This window comes from Penicillium atrosanguineum (genome assembly GCF_028827265.1).
Source record: "Penicillium atrosanguineum strain IBT 20685 chromosome Unknown utg000001l_segment0_segment0, whole genome shotgun sequence".
NCBI classification, from domain to species: Eukaryota; Fungi; Ascomycota; class Eurotiomycetes; order Eurotiales; family Aspergillaceae; genus Penicillium; species Penicillium atrosanguineum.
This window is the reverse complement of record NW_026623133.1, coordinates 2,215,812-2,234,750: the sequence shown is the minus strand read 5'-3', so window position 1 is coordinate 2,234,750 and position 18,939 is coordinate 2,215,812. Positions and strand designations below refer to the sequence as shown.

Here is an 18,939-nt window from a genome sequence, read left to right as displayed (position 1 = left end):
TGACTTATCGAAATTGGATGGGGCTTTTGTCCTGCTTGTCAAACACCCGTATTCCCCGTTGTTGAGTTTGAGCAAGGCAATCTACCTGATCATAGTTGGCGTTGAATATTTCGATTCAAACACGCAGCACAGTCTATTGATCAGAAGAAACCTCCTTTCAGTCGATCTTCGCGGGGCTCACGGCCCATAGATCTGGGCGTGACTCCACTAGTATTACCTCTGAACAACGTGTAATAATGGTGCTAATAACGGTCATGTTCCAGTGAAGTTTTCGAGGCGGACCTGCCTACAGAGGCGAAATAAGCGATGATAGTGACGGGGAATATTCAAATAATCAGATAATCATCCTGGTGTGCGGATTCGGAATTGTGTGTCTAAAATGCATTAGTGTCGAGTAGCACGCGTACACTAGCCGTAAACTTACAAAGAGCATCCAAGGCACATTACCTGAATCATGTTCTGACTGCTGCGCCCGAGCATTCCACACTTTCTCCAGAAGGTTTTGAGGTGCCGCATTACCCATTTCAGACCTGCCTTTGATTTCTGCCAATCGCAGTAATATGTAATGACGTGAATGCGGCGAAAGACAATCAGCGCCCGCCATAAATAGAGGCATAACCAAGAGTTCAATCAATTGGTTGCTTCCAGGGATATTTGCGAGAGAATCGAGGATTGCTGTGACGGATTTCTGTATCCGTGACTCTGCGGCAGACTCGGTAGCGTCAAGGAGACGCCAAGTGCGCAGGATACAGGTGTGCCGGAATGCCTCGGCAACTGATAACCAGAGTGAATCGTTGCTGGGATAAAAGCATCTGGAGCTATCCCAGAGATAGAGATTCCGAGCTAGATTTTGCACGTTTTCTTTAAATTCGGCGGCGTCTAGACTGCCATTGGAATGCGCTTTTGCTTGCTCGAGAATCTCGCCAATGATGAGAACTAAGTCTCGTGGGCAGCCATTGACAGATTCGAATCGCAAGTCACATAGCGATAGCAACTTTATGCGAAGATCTTGAGTGAAACAAAGCCGCTCCGGTGTTGAGAATGCACGAATGATATCCAACCTTGTCAATACAATCATATTAGCATTGTAAGCATTCCTGGATATGAGAACGTCTCACCATACAAGGTTCCCAAGGAAAAACACAGTCCGTTTGTGCTCGACTGTTAGTGTTTGATCAAGTTTCAACTGAGAACATATGGACATGGCGCCTGATATATGAGCGCCATGTGACGAGATACCAGATTCACAAATCTAGTTCCAGTCCTGTCAGTAATTTACTTGCATGCCCCAGAAGTTTAAGAACGAACGTCATGAAGTAAGAGAATCTGAATAGTAGCGAAGACACCATCGCGCTCGTTCTCATCAAAGCTCCCCGAGCCAACCTTGTTGATCTTCTGTCCCAATGCGGATATGGCTTTGAGACGATAATCCACAGCGGCTGATTCACAAAGATGTGCGTCATTATTCAAGCGCCCCAAATGACATGCCGATAGACCAAGAACTGCATATAGTAGACCAATCTGCTCGTCAGCCAAGGGGAGCACATAGAGCCGATATGGATTGTGACTGCCATCAGCCTCCGCTATCTGGTGTGGACAGATGGCTTGATCGTCTGTGCCGATTTAGATGATAATCAATATGCGTTGAATTTGGGGTGGCCTTACAATGAGCCAAAAGCGTTTTAACTTCGGCTGCACCAAAGGCTTTCTCGATTTCGTGCTGGTCGCGCGGCGTGAGGCTCTGCGCTGGCGTGGCTAGTCCTGCCGCGTTGGAGACCGTAGTTGAATGCCTTGGCCTATCATCATCAACCCGCACATCATTTTGATTAGCCCGCGGGGAACTCTGACTTGAGCTTTCAACAGGAGCGTTTGGAGCCGGGATTGGCGCATCTCGATTCTTCCACTTGCCTCGGCTAGCAATGCCACAGAATCGAAATTTGTCAGGATAGCCCTCGCATTGGAGTCCCTTGCTGACACAGCGCTTGCATTTTGGTCGCGCACGATCACATCGGCGCGATTTCTTGCGGCATGTCAGACATGCAGCGTCTAGCCAAAGAATGTCAGTCATGGATCGGTCAGAGGGCACGTTTTGAAACCGAACCTGTGGAGCCCATGTCCGATCCTCAATCTGAATAAGCCGATCCATTCATGTTCATGGGTTTAGATGATTGTGATTTCTTCGTGATCATCCACATGCTTTTCCCCAACGAACCCGAGTCAGAGAAATATGGCCTGAGGCAAATGTCGAGTACAAGGATACCGGATCTCGGAGATACTATATTGCCGAGGTGCTACGCTGCGCGTTGTGTATATCTCTTCCCAAGAACGTCTAAATTGTCCAGGAGGGTCAAGATCTGGACAAGCTTCAAGATTCACGTAAAAGACGCCGCCTAACGTTTCAGTCAGCTCGCATCCTCTTCCTTCGTATTGGCATTTTGAAACGTTGCCCACTTTTCTCGTCCGCCTCGTCTCTTGTTGTACTTCCATACGTAGCAACGACTTTAAGTACTCTCATCACAGTGGGAGTTATCTTTACTCTGTCATTCAGGAATTGAATAGAGCTAGTCACAGCGTTTTCTCGAAATGGTTCAGTTCCAATCTCTTAGTTCAACGTGGCTAAATACTTCTGCCTTATATATTCCTCCCCAGGATAGCCGCCCGGTAACCATGACCCCAGATCTAGAGCCATAATTGACCCAGCATTTCGACTCGCGTGTATTTGGGCCTGGGAGGCGACCCTCTTATCATTCATACCCTTCAAAATGATGGGTCGTTCGCGAGTATCCGAAAATAGTGAATACGCTAGATCCAATTAAGCAATCAAAGAGGGCACAATAAGGCGTTTTCCCTCGAAGGAAAATATGCAAACAAATTAGACAGATTTCCACAGACGCAAACATGAGAAGCTCACATGATCTAAAAAGACTAAAGAAAGATCTCGGAAAAAATGGAAACCCGTAGACGTTCAGAGTGCAGTGGGTCTAGCCAATTTACCCGCGTTCGGGCCAAAGAGGACCGACGGTCTCTATCAATGACCCTCGACTTTTAACATGAGGACATTCGGTAATCATTGCTACCTACAAACACATTAACTCCAAATCCTTCAATGATCCAAGACTTAGATCATAGGCTTTCTAAATTCTAAATCGGAGGTATAAATCTCCCTTGGGTAACCAACCCCGCATCCCCGCAATAACCACCAAATTAACCATTTAAAGTCCTCAACACCGAAGAAGCCAACCAAACAAAAAACCAATACCCAAAAAATGCCAATCCCAATCTTGGACTCGCACATCCATCTCTTCCCAGCCACCCATCTCCCAACACTAGCCTGGTACACCCCAGACAGTCCCCTCGGTGCACAACACAGCGTCGACGAATACAAACACGCCTCTTCCACCCCAACATCAACAGAAAATAACGCAGACAAATATCTCCGCGGCTTCATATTTCTCGAAACAGATCGCATCTCCTCGACAGAAGAAAATGACTCCTCAGGATCAGGATGGAATCACGCCTTAGACGAAGTATCTTTCCTCACGCGTATCGCGTCCGGCCATCCAGTTCCCGGAGAAGGCCATAGCCCAGCTGACAAAGATCTGTGCGTGGGTATTGTACCTTGGGCACCTGTACCCGGCGGACGAGATGTGTTGAGGAGATACATGGATATGGCTCGGGAGCGGACGGGGCCGGATGTTTGGAGGAAGGTGTGTGGAGTGAGATATTTGGTTCAGGATAAGCCCGCTGGTGTGATGCTAGGTGATAGTTTTGTGGATGCGTTGCGCTGGTTGGGGGAGAAGGGGATTGCGTTTGACCTTGGGGTTGATGCGCGGCAGGGGGGATTGGGTCAGTTGAGGGAGGCTGTGGAGATGATGGGGAGGGTTTATGATGGGGTTGGAGGGGATGGAGTAACTATTATTATAAGTGGGTTCATTCTTTGTCTTGTATTTGGCGTATTGCTGACTTGGTTATAGATCATCTTTGCAAGCCCAATCTCCGGATTGGGGTTGACGAGTTTGATACCCATGAGGAGTGCTTGGAGTGGAGGGACATGATGGTGAAGATGGCTTCTGCGAGTGACCGGACTTATATGAAGCTTTCTGGGGCGTTCTCGGAGCTTCCGCCGTTGAATAGAGAGTCGGAGCCCGATGTCAATGACTTGGTCAATCATGTGAAGCCGTGGACGGATGTGGTATTCGACGCATTTGGGCCCGAGCGTGTGATGTTTGGCTCCGATTGGCCAGTGTGTAATGTTGGAGGCGGTGGAAATGACGTCTCGTGGAACAGATGGCGCAAAGTCGTTGAAGAGATCCTGGTACGAAGAGGGCTTACAGAGGAGCAGAAACGAGGAGTATGGGGAGAGGTAGCAATCAAGGCTTACGGTGTTGAGCTTTAAGAGTTAAGTGTATATCAAGGAATATTGATTTCTTATTTAGATTCATAACAAAACAGGGCAAATATCTACTGTAAATTAACAAACAGTCCACCATCAACCAAAAGCTGAGCACCAGTCTGTAAACAATTAGCGTGATAACTTTCATCAGTTTGAAGCCAAGACTTACCACATAACTACTCAACTCCTCGCAAGCCAAGAAAACAGCCGGCCCAGCCAAATCCGGAGGCTGACCAAGTCTACCAAGTGGAATCCGACCCTCCATATAAGCCCGCTTCTGGGGATCCGCCATATCCTCCTCGTTAAGCTGAGTGCGAATAGTACCCGGCAGCAAAGCATTGCAGCGAATGTTATATTTGCCCAACGCGACAGCACAAGACTGCATAAGACTCAACACACCAGCCTTAGTAGGCGTATAGTGAGTCTGCTCACCACCGCCAACTAGCGCGGAAATGGAACTAACTCCGATAATGGACCCGCCGGGTGGTGATTGAGTCAACGCCATTTGGCGAGCCGCGGCTTGCGTAGCGAAGAAGGCACCAGAGAGATTAGTTGAGATGGTATGGTTGAGGAGGGAAGGTTCAAGTCTATTTTGTTAGTTTTAAACCTCTTGTGTTAGAGGCAGAGGCGATACTAACTCGAGGAAATCGGCGAATTGGCACACGCCAGCGTTGCTCACGAAAACATCGAGACGGCCAAATGCCTCAACGGTCTCAGCGACAAACTTCTTGCCTGTCTCCGGCTGCGAGATATCACCGGACACTGTGAGGAATCGGGGTTTGTCTGCGCCTGCTTCGATCTCGTTTACGTCTTTGCGCAGCGCTTCGAGCAGAGCGTCTTCTTTGGGACCGCCGAGGTGGCTTATGGAGACTTTGGCTCCATGGCGGAGATATTCTAGGGCAATAGCCTACATAATGAAGTCAGTAGACGTTCTTCGAAGCGCTTTCAGACTCGCGCAGCAGGGAAGAGGGTGATTACCCGTCCAATGCCAGTGAGACCGCCGGTGATGGCGGCTACCTTGCCAACGAGTAATTGTGGAAGAGGCATGGTGATTGTGTTATAATGGCCCTTCTCAATTGACTTTGGAAAGCTAAATGGAATACCGTGTCTTCAAATGGCAGAACAGGGTGCGCTCGCAATTTTTGAGCAGCAGCCCCGCTGATAAGATTTCGGGCCTCGCGATGATGATGCCCCGAGTGTGGGGTACTTCCCCCACAACCAGGGTCAAAAGGGGCGAATTGTTCCGTGCGGCAACTCTGAGACTCGTGATGTTTGACGTAGAGAAAGATTAAATGAATACAACGAAAATAGTGTACAGTTGTCATCTCCGTAGGCTAATTTTCAAGAATGCAGTTATACGTGAAAAAGGATTCTCATCCGGGAACATATCAGTCTATTGGGTTGAGTTTCGGGAATGCTATTTATATACATGAACATCATGAAGGAACAATTCGTCAAGCCACACCGGAACTGGGTGCAATATTTATAACGCCGTGAATCCAAAGCACTTTAAGCAGTCGTGCCATTGACTTGCTCCTCGGGAGCCCGCAGGGCCTTCTGCGGCGCGGGGGTGAGGAGAGCAGAGGCCGGGATTAGCTTGGCAGCAGGGTTGAGCTCAAGGCCAAATCCAGGCTTGTCCAAGATCGAGACATCGAGGTATCCGTTGGTAGGGATAGGCTCGTTCAGGAAGAGATCACCGAAGACAGGCAAAACAGACTTGCCATCCGGGGAGTTGGCCAGGTATTCTTGGAAGGGGCAGTTGGTCTGGGAGACGACAAAATGGTAGGAGTAAGGACCGGAGGCGTGGGGCACGACGGGAATGTCGTAGGCGGCAGCGAGAGCAGAGACCTTGAGGAGCTCAGTCAAGCCACCCAGCCACATAACATCGGGCTGAATAATGTCGAGGTTACGGCCCTCGACGAGCTTGCGGAAGCCGTACCGGGAGTATTCGTGCTCACCGGTGGTGAACCTAACAGTGGGGTGAGCGCGTTTCAGAAGAGCGTGGCCGTCGAAGTCATCGGGCGAAAGGCATTCCTCCCACCAGTCAATGTTCAGGCCGATAGCCTCGCAGCGCTTGACCAGCTCGATGGTGTAGGGGACAGTGAGGGACATGTAGCAGTCGACACGCAGAGGGAAGTCGGGTCCAACGCTGGCACGCTGCAGGCGCAGGTACTCGACGTTCTTTAGCAGACCCTCGGTAGCCTCATCAGGGCCGTGGGGCAGAGCAACCTTGGCTCCAATGAAGCCTGCGGCCTTAGCAGACGCTGGCTGGGGTCCAGTGCAGTAGAAATCTAAGCGCTCACGAGTGGCACCACCGATCATCTTGTAGACGGGCTCGTTGCGAATCTTACCAATGAGATCCCAGAGGGCTAAGTCAATGACCGAGATCACGGCGGTAGGCAGACCCTTGCGACCATAGAACATTGAGCCGCGGTACATCTTCTCGAACAGGTTGTTGGTGTCGCGGGGGTCTATAACACCATGGTTGTTAGTGATTGGGTTTCCTTATGATATCGGAATTACTCCGCACCTTCTCCAATCAGGAACCGCTCGAAGTGCTGATGGGTGAGCCAGCAAGCAGGAGGGCCACCGAAGCCGGTCGCAAAGCCCTTAGTACCATCGGTGGCCTCAATCTCGACACAGAAAGATCCCAGCACGTTAATACCCCAGGAAGTACGCGAGCCGCGATACTGCGCCCATTTGGTCATGGGAGTCGAAATGCTACTGTCGATGAGCCAGTGGCCGCCCTTGACCTATTGACGCTGTTAGCAACTCTCAGACCCTATTAAAGCACTCCCATGAATTCATACATTATGGTAATCACCGCCGGAGCCGACACCGTCAATGACGAAGGTGCGGATCTCCTTAATGCGGGGAAACTGTGTTGTCGAACCCATGGTGGAATGTAGTGATTATGGTAAGCTAGAGAACAATTCTCGAAATGACCAATGCACAAAAGAAGGGATATGTAAAGAAGAGAAAAAAGAGACCTGGGGAAGTCGTGGGGGTCCTGGACTTTTTCAAGTCGCGAGGGGGAAACCCGAGGCCTCGGGGCATTGCTGGCCCGAAGGCCGGGATGTGCAGTCCACTTCTCCAGTCACCGGCACGACTTACTCTTTGTAATGACCGTCTTAGTTATTGCACCAATAAGAGCTGATTTTACCTGATGGCATTCTCGCTGGGTTCGCTGTCTACCTGCTGCTTTTGTTGCGCGTTGTTCTGTATAGTCTTGGCCTCGGGGGTTTTGCAGTTCCTTCCGAACTGTCCACTACGTGATGAAGATGAGAATGATGAGAACGATGAGAAAGACGCTAGAGTACCCATGTACACCCTGTATTCTATATAGCTTCTTTCCATATATCTACCTCATGCATGAATCATTCACAACTCATGGGCAAGATGCGCCTGCACCTGCAACAGCATGTGCCACGCGCGGGGAGAAATGTGGGGTGCCCCAGTTTCTGCCTCAGGCAAGTTCCCCGGTGACTCGCTAAATCTTCGTTCTCCTCTTCTCTCGGGCCTTCCCTCGGTCAATCTGCTCCATCGGACTATCGCCGTGCTCTCTGTCGGCCTAGATCAGTCGGATATCATCCGCGTCCTTAGCTTGTGGCCCGCGTCATGGTCGATCCCCGATAGGCCCCATCTCGCTATCGCAAAATGCCGAATGCTGCATCTTTGTCGCAGCACGGCGCCCCCGCCAATCACCGCCTTTTAGAGCCCGATCGAGATCAGAGTCCGGCAGAGTACTCGTCGGGCATCGACTCTGACAACGATCAGGGCGCCAATGGCTCTGGGGGATCGCGAGCGTTGAAAAGGAAACGCCCCCTCACCGTCTCGTACGTACCCGATCTGGCCATATCGACGACGTAGCCTTGAAATCTTGATGGACTTAGGAGACTAACTATGCTCTAAGATGTGAGCTCTGCAAGCAGAGGAAAGTCAAGTGTGGTATGCGTGAGAGTCATCTCTAAGAAAAATAGCAACCGCTAACCGCGTCGCAAACAGATCGAGTGCAACCGAGTTGCGGCTGGTGTAACAGGAACAACCAGATATGTGAGTATAAAGAAAGGAAAAAGCCTGGCCTGCGGGCTGGCTACGGAAAGGAATTGGAGCAACGCCTCGGTTCGTACCCTTGCCTTATACACTGGAGCCAAATCTCATCCGTTCTATAGACAGGCTGGAAGATATCATTCAATCCCAAGCCCGGCTTATTGAAATGCATATGCTTCAAGGCCAGCCGGGACTGGCGCATGAAATGCACCATGGGGGATCAATAGCCTACAGCTCGCCGTCGGAGCCCTCCGCGATCCACGGCCCAAGCCCTGGCACCGCAGTCTATTTCAACGATCCTGCATCTTCGGTCACCCTACCTTCACGCCGCGCAGATCCTTCTATCGCAAGTCCCTCGGATACATCAGTCAAGAATTTGGTGCACAATAGCCTTCACCACGGGAACGCGGCATCGGTCATGGGCTCATTACCGTCGGTCCATAACGCGCATAACGGCGACTACACTGGAAACGAGTCATCTCTGAAAGGCCCAATCAACCTCTTTGGGAATCAAGAGCAGTCATTTGCAGACCCGGATCTGGATCTCCCACCATACGATCTACTTTACGCATTAGTGGATCTTTATTTCGAGCATATCAATTCCTGGTGCCCAATCCTTCATCGCCGGTCAACATTGGATACCTTCTTTGGTCCATCGCCCTTGGAAGAGGCTGATCGCATGGTGCTATATGCCATTGTGGCAACAACATTGCGTTTTTCAACCGATGCCCGGCTCAACGAGCAAAATCGCAAGCGCTACCACGATTCTTCCAAGCAGAAGGTTCTCTTATATGGCCTGGAAAATTCGTCAGTCAAAGCCTTACAGGCGCTTGTGATCCTGGCCCTTGATCTGGTTGGATCCTCAAATGGACCTCCTGGATGGAAGTTACTCGCTTTGATTACCAGATCCGTTGTCCAGCTGGGACTGGCCGTGGAATCAAAGTCCTCGCTTATCGCTCCAGTCTACCCCTCAATCTATACGTTGAGAGCAGTCACACTACCTGAAGCAGATTCTTGGATTGAGGACGAGAGCAGACGTCGATTATTCTGGATGGTCTATCTGTTGGACAGATATTCGACGATTGCCACCGCATTCAACTTTGCATTGGATGACAAGGATATTGATCGCAAGCTACCTTGCAAGGACGAGTTCTTCATGAAAAATCAACCAGTTGAGACTCGGCGGTTTCACTACTCCGGTGACCGTGTGGATTACTTGAGTCATGCGGAAAATGTGGGATCGTTCGGGTTATACATGGAGGTCCTCGGCATTCTTTCCCGCGTCCATCAATTCCTGAAGCGCCCCGTGGACATTGGATCTCTCTCCGACGTGGAAGAATGGCAAGCTACCTATCGCAAGCTCGATAGCGAATTGACTTCATGGGAGTTCAACCTGCCTGCAGAGTATGCGTATGAGAACTCTTCACGGCTCTTCAGCGGAGGCAAGCAGAACCGCACGCTACACAGTGACTGGGTGCAACTCCAAACCACATATCAAACGTGAGTATTATCCATCTTCCCCGAAAGCCCTCTCCTAACCATAATACAGTGCCGTCATCCGCCTACACTCATCCGCCGCATACCCAACAACCCGATCCCCAATCTTCACTCCCTCCTATAGCGCCAGCCAACGCTGCCTCCTAGCAGTCGACAACATCCTCTCCGTCACCCGCTTTGTCGTCGAAAACAACATGCTCGACAAACTCGGGCCCCCATTCGCATTCACCCTCTGGGTCTCAGCCCGCCTTCTCCTCGTCCATGGCTCAACAATCGCCCACACAGTCAGCCCCGACATAATCTTTTTCGTGGACACACTCGCTCTCATGGGTGGTCACTGGAAAGTCGCAGAACGATACAGCAATATCCTCCAACGCGTCCTCGACGAATACGGCGAATACCAGCAATCCGCAGCTACAGACGGCGAGCGATCCACTCCGTCAACAGTCAAGATCCTAGCAGATATGCGCCGCTGCGCATTTGACCTAGACTTCCTCATTTCGCGCCAACCGCGCGAGTCTCCATCTACCATGAGTAACGGAGGAAACGATACCCGGCCTCCCGCGCCTACAATGACTCCTAGGAACCTCGCGCCGAATGAACTCGAGTATCTAGATGTATTCGGCTTCTTCAATGTTCCGCGTGTGCCGCCAACTCGTGCACCTGATCCTACAGCTCCACATCTTGATATGTCGGGATCGGTTGCGAATCCCATGTCTATACATGGACTGACAGGAGGGCCTGTGGTTGACGGGAATGCGTCTTCAAACGCGAATGAGTTCAATATTACGAATTATCTGATTCCAACGCCTGAGACGGATTGGTTGTTCCGTCCTGCTGGTTGAAACACACGACTATTCGATAAATGATTTGATGTTACTCCGTTATATTCCTCCCAGATTCTTGGCTTGATTGCCGTCTTCCATGCGGGTCGTCTCGCTACTGACTACTCTTTGCGGTTGAAATACCCTGAATTGGCGTTTTGGTGTTCGTCGGCTTTCCTCTCGTCACGTACATAGTCGAATGTTCATGTTTCCAAGTACATATTCTTTTTTATTGATGCATGCCTGTAAATACCCCAAGTGATGCCGATGATTAAATGAAGCGCTTGAGCTGTTAGTATACTTTCTAATTGTTTTTTCTATCCAAAGCATCACTCGTTCATCCCGCACATGTCCTGAATGCCTTCTACCATGTGAAGCCTATTTCAGATTAAATCTGAACTATCTATGCCCAGGTATACATTTGGAGCAGAGGAAGGCATTCATATGCCCATATGCTAGGTAGACACAACTCTTTCGAAATCTACATAATTGAAAGAAACCAAACCATCCCAAGCAAGATGAAAACCCAGTAACCAGACCGAGCCCATTTTGCCCCTCACTATCAACATAGAAGATCGTATTTGCAAAATACACATGCAATGACAAATGAAATAAAAGTAAAAAAAGCATAGACATACTCCACTGACCGAATCCACAACCCGACCGGAAAAGCGCAGAATAATATCATGATCATGTGCGTGACCCATAAACGCGCTATAAGAAAACCATGTACGTGAATAAAGGAAAGGTCAACATGAAAACAAGGTCCACAACGCCTGAAAGAAACATAGAGCGTCAAGTCATAGTAGGAGTGAATCGGGTCAAGAATCATGCTGAGTCGGAGGGCGCGGATGGTTGCAGACGAACGAGTATTTCCTCGAGGAATGCGTCCAGGACGGCATCTACGCCTCCACCCATTTGGACGGGAGATTCCATGTCCCAGCGGTGGAGGTTCGTGAATGATCGTGCGATTTCGTCGGTGATGTTTTCCATGCCGCGGTGAATTTTGACGCTTCGGTCCCATTGTTTTTCTTCTTCTGGGGACGCTTCGACTGGATTGCGGGATGGGTCCAGACGGGCGAGGTTCCGGCCTCGTCGGTTCATCGCTGCGCGGAGGGCGGGGACGATGACGGAGCCGTAAGCCGTTGCACGGTCGTTTTCAGTTGGACTTTGGGGCTGAGCAGGGAGTTTGGGAACTTCGTCTGTCAGAGGGCTTTGGGAAGGCGTGTTTTGCCTGGGTATGCGACGTTCATGCTTTTCTCGTCTGTCAGGCGCGAGCTTGGACTTGAGGCCTGGGCTTGGCTTTGGAGAACCATCGGGTTGCTTCTGGGGACCGAATTGGGGCGTGCGAGCTTGGGATGGGCTGACAGGGGTATCGGGAAGAGGGCGTTGGAGAGGTAGCTGGAGAGGTACAGGTTGGAGAGGCGCAAGCCTGCGAGAGGCCTGACCAGGGCTGGAGGTCTGCTCGGGCTTTGTAGAGCTTGAATTGCTAATAGAGGGGGCAGCGGGCGATCCATTGCCTAGACCACTTGCGTAGTCCATCACTGCTTGTGCGTAGCGTTCATTGTATGGTGAGTTCTTTTCCGGGTTGTTTGCAGCCACGGGGGAGCGGGGTTTGCGTAATGGAGAGGGCAAAGGTTGGGGAAGGGCGTGTTTTGTGGGTGATGCTGGGGCAGATGGAGGAAGAGGAGTTTTGGTAGGAGACGCATTAACAAGAGGCTTCAACACGTGAGATTGTGGTGGACGAGCATTCGGAGCCTGTTTGATCTCCTCCTGTAAGTCCCACTCCTCTGTCTCCTGGCTACGAGAATTCGTATCGGAGGCATTCAGCGGTCTCAATACTGGTCCAGCCCCGGGTCTTCCAACAGGACGAACCGTACCAAAGTCCCAGAGGTCTTCATGGTCCTCGGGTTGCGGTTGCACCGGCTCCTGGATCTCGTCATAGTCATCCTCGTCGTCTCCTTGACCGCGGTGTGTTGCTTGCCAGCGCTCTGCGCGTTCAATCAACTCCGTTAGGTATGTCGTCCTCTTGGCACGCTTAATAAACGGATGCTCCAGCAATTCCTTCGCAGAAGGCCGCTCCTTCGGATCTCGGCGCAAGCATAGCTCCACAAATTGCTTGAATGACTTGCTGAAGTCGCCATTGAGAATCGGAGGAGGATTCTTCGGAATCAAAAACAACACCTTCATCGGATGAATGTCTGCGTAAGGTGGATCTCCACAAGCCAGCTCAATAGCTGTGATTCCAAGAGACCAGATATCCGCTTTGTAGTCATATCCGGATTGCTTAATAACTTCGGGTGCCATCCAGAACGGCGTTCCAACAAAAGTGTTCTTTTTGGTCATTGTCGCTGACAACTGTCCAGACACGCCAAAATCGGCCAGTTTGACCTGACCACTAGCGCTCAACAAAATGTTCGCAGCTACCAAAGTATTAGCCTCTTGCCAAAGTGACGAGATGATTTATCTTACCTTTGATATCGCGATGGAGCTTATGGTCACAGTGGAGGTAATCTAAGCCCCGCAGAAGCTCGCGCAATATGATCGCAATATACTCTTCATGGATAGCGCCCGGACGCAGAAGCCCATGGCAACTACCACCAGAGCAGAACTCCATGATGATCCACAAATGCGAGCCCTTCAAGTAGGAGCCATGGTATTTGGTGACATAAGGAGATTTCAGCTCAGACAGGATCGCAATCTCCTGAATAATGTCGTCTACTTCGTCTTCGGCATTTTCGACGTCAATGACTTTGATGGCCACCGATTCTCCGGTCCGTCGATCAACACTATTTCACACGCCAACATGTTAGCACGCGTTTCACGAGTTTGCCATCGACGCTGGGTTCTCTGCGACTTACCCTTTGTAGACCCTGCCGAAACTTCCACCACCTATTAAGACCGCAGATTTGACAATCAGATTGTGGTAAACTTCAGATTGGACGGATGGTGTTCAATCTTACCTATGCATGTTTGCTTGGTGTAGATGGATTCGGGGTCGATGGGTGCAGGCATCCTGGCAGCTTATCTGGGCCTCTATTGAAGACCAAAACCCTTAAAAAGTCGTGTCTCTATGTTGATGATCAGCGCCTGCGATTGGTGTTGCTCAAGTCTTCGGAAGGAAATTTTGAGTGGAAAAAGGCTTCAGAGAGGGCTATGTCGATGGAGAACGAATAAGGGCAAGATAACGTACTGCGGCGTCGCACGGGAGCGATGGGTCCGTAGACCGCGGCGCGGGAGAATGCAGGAGGCAGCAAGGAAGGTTAAAAGTGTCGAGAATTCGGCGCTAGTAGCCGGGCCTCCTGTAAAGGCTATTAGTGAATGTAAAAAAACGAATGTGCGGAATTGTTTGGGTGCAACGCACTGACGATCGGTTGAACCAAGATGTCAACAAAGATGGAAGGAGTAATACAGAGCTGTCGGAGTAACTCAAATCTTGTTTATTCAGCAGGCAGTGATCAACAAGCATGGGCCATCATGATATCGCAGTAATTCAGGGAGCTGAGGACCACCATTCAGGATCTACAAGGAGGAGACGGAAACAGGCTGCCCTTGCGTCTGTTTATCGACGCGGGGGGATATTCTGCCGGGCGGCGAGGCTTATCTGAGGGCGGTGAGTGTCTACAATCACAAGTACCTACAAGTACGGAGATGATGGTAAAATGATAGGGGAATCTAGTTCGTTCATGTCTCCTAGTATCATTGCATCCCTAACGTTGTATGCTTGGCGGTCTTTGCACGGAAGATCAGTATGGTCTCAAGGACATGATGTCATTCGTCCAATTCATGTCGTTGCCCGTTGCTAGAAAGTCGGGCAGGACCACGACCAAGACCAAGACCAAGACCAAAGCAGCATTTAATCTTCATGATAGCCAATCATGACGGTGCCATTCTTCAGGCCTGCGTCCTCGATGCTTGTCGTAAGGTGCTCTATTAAGTTCTGTCCCATAGCATTCAGATCAAACTCCACCCCAGCCTTGTCCTCCAGCGGTGGCTCAGCCTTGAGCCACTCGTAGATTCGCTGGACAGAGTCGGAAAGTGCAAATCGACGAATAACACGACCAGAAGGATGGCGGAATTGAATACGGGTGGTGGTAGCTGGGTCCGCGGCGGGTTCGGTGTGCGGCTTGTTGTCGGGGATGGCGGCGAACGGAGAAGCTTCAGCTGGCTCGGCGCCTTTCTCTGTTCCACTCATATCATCGTCATCGTCGGAAATCGCGCGGCCTTTGCCCTTGACATCGTCCATGCTCCGAGTAAGGTCATCGGGGTCTTCCAGCTTCGGGCCCGCAGATGTCCCGTCCCCAAGACTGTTCCTCATGGCGATCTCCATCATCTCCTCCTCGGTCATTGCACCAAATTCCTTGTCCTTCTTCTCCGACTTCCTCTTAGCCACAGGATTGCGCACATTGTGCTTCAAGCTGTAGCGGTCCAAGAATTCGTGAATCTGCATGAGGAAATCGGATGGTTTCACCACAGGCGGGCCAGACCAGACCTTCATTTGTTCACCGGTGCGAGGGTCGACGATAGCAATGTGGGGGTAGTTATCGGCGACATCGCTGGCTTGAAAGTAGTAATTGAGGTATGTGGCAGCTCGGGGGTCATCCTTCGAAAACTGCAAGAAGATAAAATGTTCCTTCACGGTCTCCTGAACGCTCTTGTCCTTCCACAGGTCTCGGTTGAGAATTTGGCAATCGAAAACAGACGAGTCCTGAATGTTGACCAGCAACCATTTCTCATTGTCCTTTCCTTCATCACGAGCGCCATCCCAAGGCAATCGGGACATGATCTCGAACGGGGGTCGGTACATTTCAGCAAGCATGTTGGACTTGGAGGATGCCTCGGATGCGCCGCCAGTTGCCACGGAGAGTTGTTCATCGTGCCTTTCTTGCGATCCGCCAGCCCATATCGATGAGGTGTCTCTCTGATTGAAGATGCCAGGTCGACCTAGAAGATGATGTTAGTCCATGGACGCTCACAACACGGCATTTTCTTTATCAACGCACCGCCTCGTTGACGAGAGCGCAACTGGCTGAGAATATTAGCATGCATGTCATCCTCGCCGCCAAAATCCATCTCTGGCCCCACCAACGTTTCCGTTGTGCGTGCCATGGGCGCCCGGACATCGTCCTCGTTGTCCTGTGCGCCTCCTCCGGCGCCGCCGCCTCCGTAAGCTTCTTCTTGGAGACGGCGAGCCATGGCGGCATCATCCTCAAAATATGACTCCACAGGCGGTTGTGCGGGGCGGGGCTGAGCGGGCCCAGTTTCTTCGTCGTCAGAGTCGATATGAACGACCCCAGATTCATCATCGAAATTAGACCGGCGAGGTTGGGCAGGTTCTTCGGTTAATGGTGCACCTCCGTTCTCGAAGTAGAGCTGCATAGCCTGTTCGATTTGGAAGTCGGCAAGCGACAGGTACTGAGTCGCCAACTCGGGCGTAGAGCCGGTAATCTCGGTGAACTGGGCCACCACATCGTCGGAAGCCATTGTGGGTAAGCTATTGAGAAGTAGAAGAGAGGAGAGGAGGGGAGCGAAGCGAGCTCGGAGGATATTCAGAGGTGGTTCGAAGAGAACTCTCTTGCAGGAGCGTAGAAGGTAGAAGCCAGATGGTATGAGAAATAGCAAACGGTCAACGCGAGAGATAAGGAGAGCAACTCGCGCGGTAACGAGACATTAAAATAGCTTCGAGTATATTGAAGATCGTCGGTGACGCAAGATCCGGCGACGCGCAGAGCCACGAGACGCACAACTGCGCTTTTGGTCCAAACTGCTCACCCTATCTCATCTTACCGCTTGGGGAATGCGACGCGTCGCGCTACGCGCCTGGCGCGATTTGGCCTGATCTTCAAGGAAAGTACTTCTCCGCTCCTGCACATTTGCACTTGCTTCCATAGCAACCTACACCATGGCAGCTACGGTCTTGGGCAAACGCACGCGTGGTGCAGAGGATTTGGAAGGTGAGCTCACTGCACTTCCCTGGGGAATTTACATACTGACCTTTACTTCTCAGGTTTGCCGGTGCGCACTACAAGCAAGCGCCGGACAATCCAACCTCGTGCCCTTCGTCAAGATGCGCCAGCTGTTCCGCCACGGCGGACTCGTTCGACAGCAAAGCGACTGGGGCAACACCCTGACCAAGAGAACGACGATGTCAAGAAAACCTTGGAGACAGCGCCTTCAAAACACACAATTCATGAAGAACAGGGTAGGTCACCGACCAAGATCAACTCCCATTTCCGCACCTCAAAGCTAGTGGAGGGTAAGCTGAGAGAATCGGAAGAATTGCATGAGGGCACAGCTAACAGATTGTCAATGCAGAGGAGACTCCGGCTCCGATAGTCGAATTCAAGACCCCGCAGAAAAACCGATTTCGAGATGCATTGCCCAAATCCCCGGTTACCCCCCGCCATCGTGTCCAAGTGGGAGCCAAGGCCACTACTCCGCGCACCCCTCGGCATTCCGATCTGCCCCTGACTCCACGCCAGAGTACGACTCCGACCGTTGCTCAATCGGTGTATTCACAAGCCCGCCAATTGTTTGCCCGCGGTGCCAATTCGGGACGACTCGTGGGGCGAGACATGGAGCGAGAAAAAGTTTCTCGTTTCATTGAGGACTGCCTCGAATCCAAGAAAGGCAGCTGTCTCTACATCAGCGGTCCTCCTGGAACTGGCAAGAGTGCGATGGTCAACGAAGTCTGCCAGGAGATGGAGCTCTCCACCGTCAAGGTCTCTCATGTCAACTGTGTGAGCATGCGAAGTGCTCGTGACGTCTATAGCAAGCTGATCCAGGACTTCTCTGATGACACGGAGGAGGTATTTAAGAAGAGCGAGGCAGAGCGACTGAAGGCGATGTTTGTTCCTTCTGAACAGACCGATAAGCTGTTTTTAGTCAGTCTTGATGAAATGGATCACCTCCTGCAGGGCGATTCCGGTGTGCTCCAGTCCCTGTTTGAGTGGTCGTTGCACGGCAAGTCCGCCCTGATGCTGATCGGTATTGCCAACGCGCTGGATTTGACCGATCGATCCTTGCCGCAATTGAAGGCAAAGAACCTCAAGCCTACCCTTCTGCCTTTCTTGCCTTACAATGCGGCCTCGATAGGAAATGTGATTACCAGCCGCCTCCGCTCCCTAATTCCTGTTGGAGTTGATTCGGACCCCAAATTCGTCCCATTCGTGCAACCGGCTGCCATTCAACTTTGTGCGAAGAAGGTGGCTTCCCAGACAGGAGACCTGCGGAAGGCCTTTGAGCTGATCAAACGTGCAATCGATGCCATCGAACAAGAGACACAATCAAAGCTAGAGAAGCAGATTGCCGAATTGGCTGACTCAATACTCACCGAGAATAAGAATCTGTCCTCTCCTTCGAAGGCTGGGGCCGCGCCTCGACCCTCCACTATGGTAAACTACACCGTTGTGACAGCACCTCGTGCCAGTATTGCCCACGTCGCCCGCATTACAACATCTGCATTCGGACAAGGCACAATTCAAAGACTGAAGGGCTTGAATTTGCAACAAAAGGCTGCTATCTGCTCTCTCATTGCCCTGGAACGCAAGCGCCGTGAATTCGAGGTGCCAAACACCCCTTCAAAGAATCGGTCATCCGCCCCGACTGTGAAGCAAGCTTTCGACACCTACTGCACACTGTGCCGAAATGACAACATTCTTCACCCTTTGACATCCACCGAGTTCAAAGACGTTTTGGGTAACCTGGAGACGATGGGTCTGGTAGGCGAGTACCAAGGCCGCGGCCGAGGTGGAACATTGGCCGGGGGCTCTGATGTCCGACGCACACCCTCCAAGTCTGGGAACGTCAACTCAACCCCACACAAAGGAATGGATGAACAAGGTCTTCTCTGCTTTGTTTCCCAGTCTGAAATTGAAGGACAGATCGCCGGACCTGGTGAAGGCATTCTGCGACGGCTTCTTCGCGGTCAGGGTCTTTGATCTTGTCTTGGTCTCCATGCATTCTTGCTTTCCAACTGCATAGAGGTCTTTTCATGCCTATTTCTCGATTCTTTAGCCACGCTGCATCATTGGAGTCCCGCATGGCGCATTTTTACCTTGTACACTGTTTGCATCTTTGGAGTTGACTCTGTATTCTTCCTGTTGAGCGCCATTTTATGAGTTTCCTTTGTTTCCTTTCGTTTGTCCACACCATCCTGAAGGACATGCTCACAGA

The 18,939-nt window shown here is 51.1% G+C and overlaps 8 protein-coding genes across 8 annotated transcripts; 3 read left to right on the top strand and 5 right to left on the bottom strand.

Moving 5' to 3' along the window:
- Positions 1-326: 326 nt before the first annotated feature.
- On the bottom strand, positions 327-2,114 carry N7443_000866 (Zn(II)2Cys6 transcription factor; the record flags this gene model as incomplete). The annotated part of the gene is made up of 6 exons (XM_056880922.1): positions 327-374; positions 425-1,061; positions 1,119-1,252; positions 1,309-1,613; positions 1,666-2,046; positions 2,102-2,114. The coding sequence occupies 6 exons, from the start codon at positions 2,112-2,114 to the stop codon at positions 327-329; spliced, it is 1,518 nt and encodes a 505-aa protein (XP_056746160.1).
- Positions 2,115-3,218: 1,104 nt separating this feature from the next.
- N7443_000865 (uncharacterized protein) lies at positions 3,219-4,396 on the top strand (the record flags this gene model as incomplete). Its single annotated transcript, XM_056880921.1, has 2 exons — positions 3,219-3,924; positions 3,975-4,396. Coding segments are annotated over 2 exons (1,128 nt in total), but the record flags the coding sequence as incomplete, so codon positions are not given.
- Positions 4,397-4,461: 65 nt separating this feature from the next.
- Positions 4,462-5,440, bottom strand: N7443_000864 (SDR family NAD(P)-dependent oxidoreductase; the record flags this gene model as incomplete). Its single annotated transcript, XM_056880920.1, has 4 exons — positions 4,462-4,512; positions 4,563-4,980; positions 5,032-5,300; positions 5,372-5,440. 4 exons carry the CDS (start codon positions 5,438-5,440, stop codon positions 4,462-4,464), a joined length of 807 nt encoding a protein of 268 aa, XP_056746158.1.
- A 462-nt stretch (positions 5,441-5,902) lies between these two features.
- On the bottom strand, positions 5,903-7,290 carry N7443_000863 (L-rhamnonate dehydratase; the record flags this gene model as incomplete). The annotated part of the gene is made up of 3 exons (XM_056880919.1): positions 5,903-6,864; positions 6,924-7,146; positions 7,204-7,290. 3 exons carry the CDS (start codon positions 7,288-7,290, stop codon positions 5,903-5,905), a joined length of 1,272 nt encoding a protein of 423 aa, XP_056746157.1.
- A 760-nt stretch (positions 7,291-8,050) lies between these two features.
- On the top strand, positions 8,051-10,785 carry N7443_000862 (putative C6 transcription factor; the record flags this gene model as incomplete). Its single annotated transcript, XM_056880918.1, has 5 exons — positions 8,051-8,229; positions 8,307-8,341; positions 8,399-8,515; positions 8,566-9,943; positions 9,993-10,785. 5 exons carry the CDS (start codon positions 8,051-8,053, stop codon positions 10,783-10,785), a joined length of 2,502 nt encoding a protein of 833 aa, XP_056746156.1.
- An 807-nt stretch (positions 10,786-11,592) lies between these two features.
- Positions 11,593-13,779, bottom strand: N7443_000861 (putative Ste20-like serine/threonine protein kinase; the record flags this gene model as incomplete). Its single annotated transcript, XM_056880917.1, has 4 exons — positions 11,593-13,187; positions 13,237-13,553; positions 13,626-13,656; positions 13,728-13,779. The coding sequence occupies 4 exons, from the start codon at positions 13,777-13,779 to the stop codon at positions 11,593-11,595; spliced, it is 1,995 nt and encodes a 664-aa protein (XP_056746155.1).
- Positions 13,780-14,620: 841 nt separating this feature from the next.
- Positions 14,621-16,248, bottom strand: N7443_000860 (DNA-protein crosslink repair co-factor UBX5; the record flags this gene model as incomplete). The annotated part of the gene is made up of 2 exons (XM_056880916.1): positions 14,621-15,708; positions 15,768-16,248. The coding sequence occupies 2 exons, from the start codon at positions 16,246-16,248 to the stop codon at positions 14,621-14,623; spliced, it is 1,569 nt and encodes a 522-aa protein (XP_056746154.1).
- A 418-nt stretch (positions 16,249-16,666) lies between these two features.
- Positions 16,667-18,704, top strand: N7443_000859 (AAA family ATPase CDC6; the record flags this gene model as incomplete). Its single annotated transcript, XM_056880915.1, has 3 exons — positions 16,667-16,718; positions 16,772-17,020; positions 17,080-18,704. The coding sequence occupies 3 exons, from the start codon at positions 16,667-16,669 to the stop codon at positions 18,702-18,704; spliced, it is 1,926 nt and encodes a 641-aa protein (XP_056746153.1).
- Between the last annotated feature and the right edge of the window lie 235 nt (positions 18,705-18,939).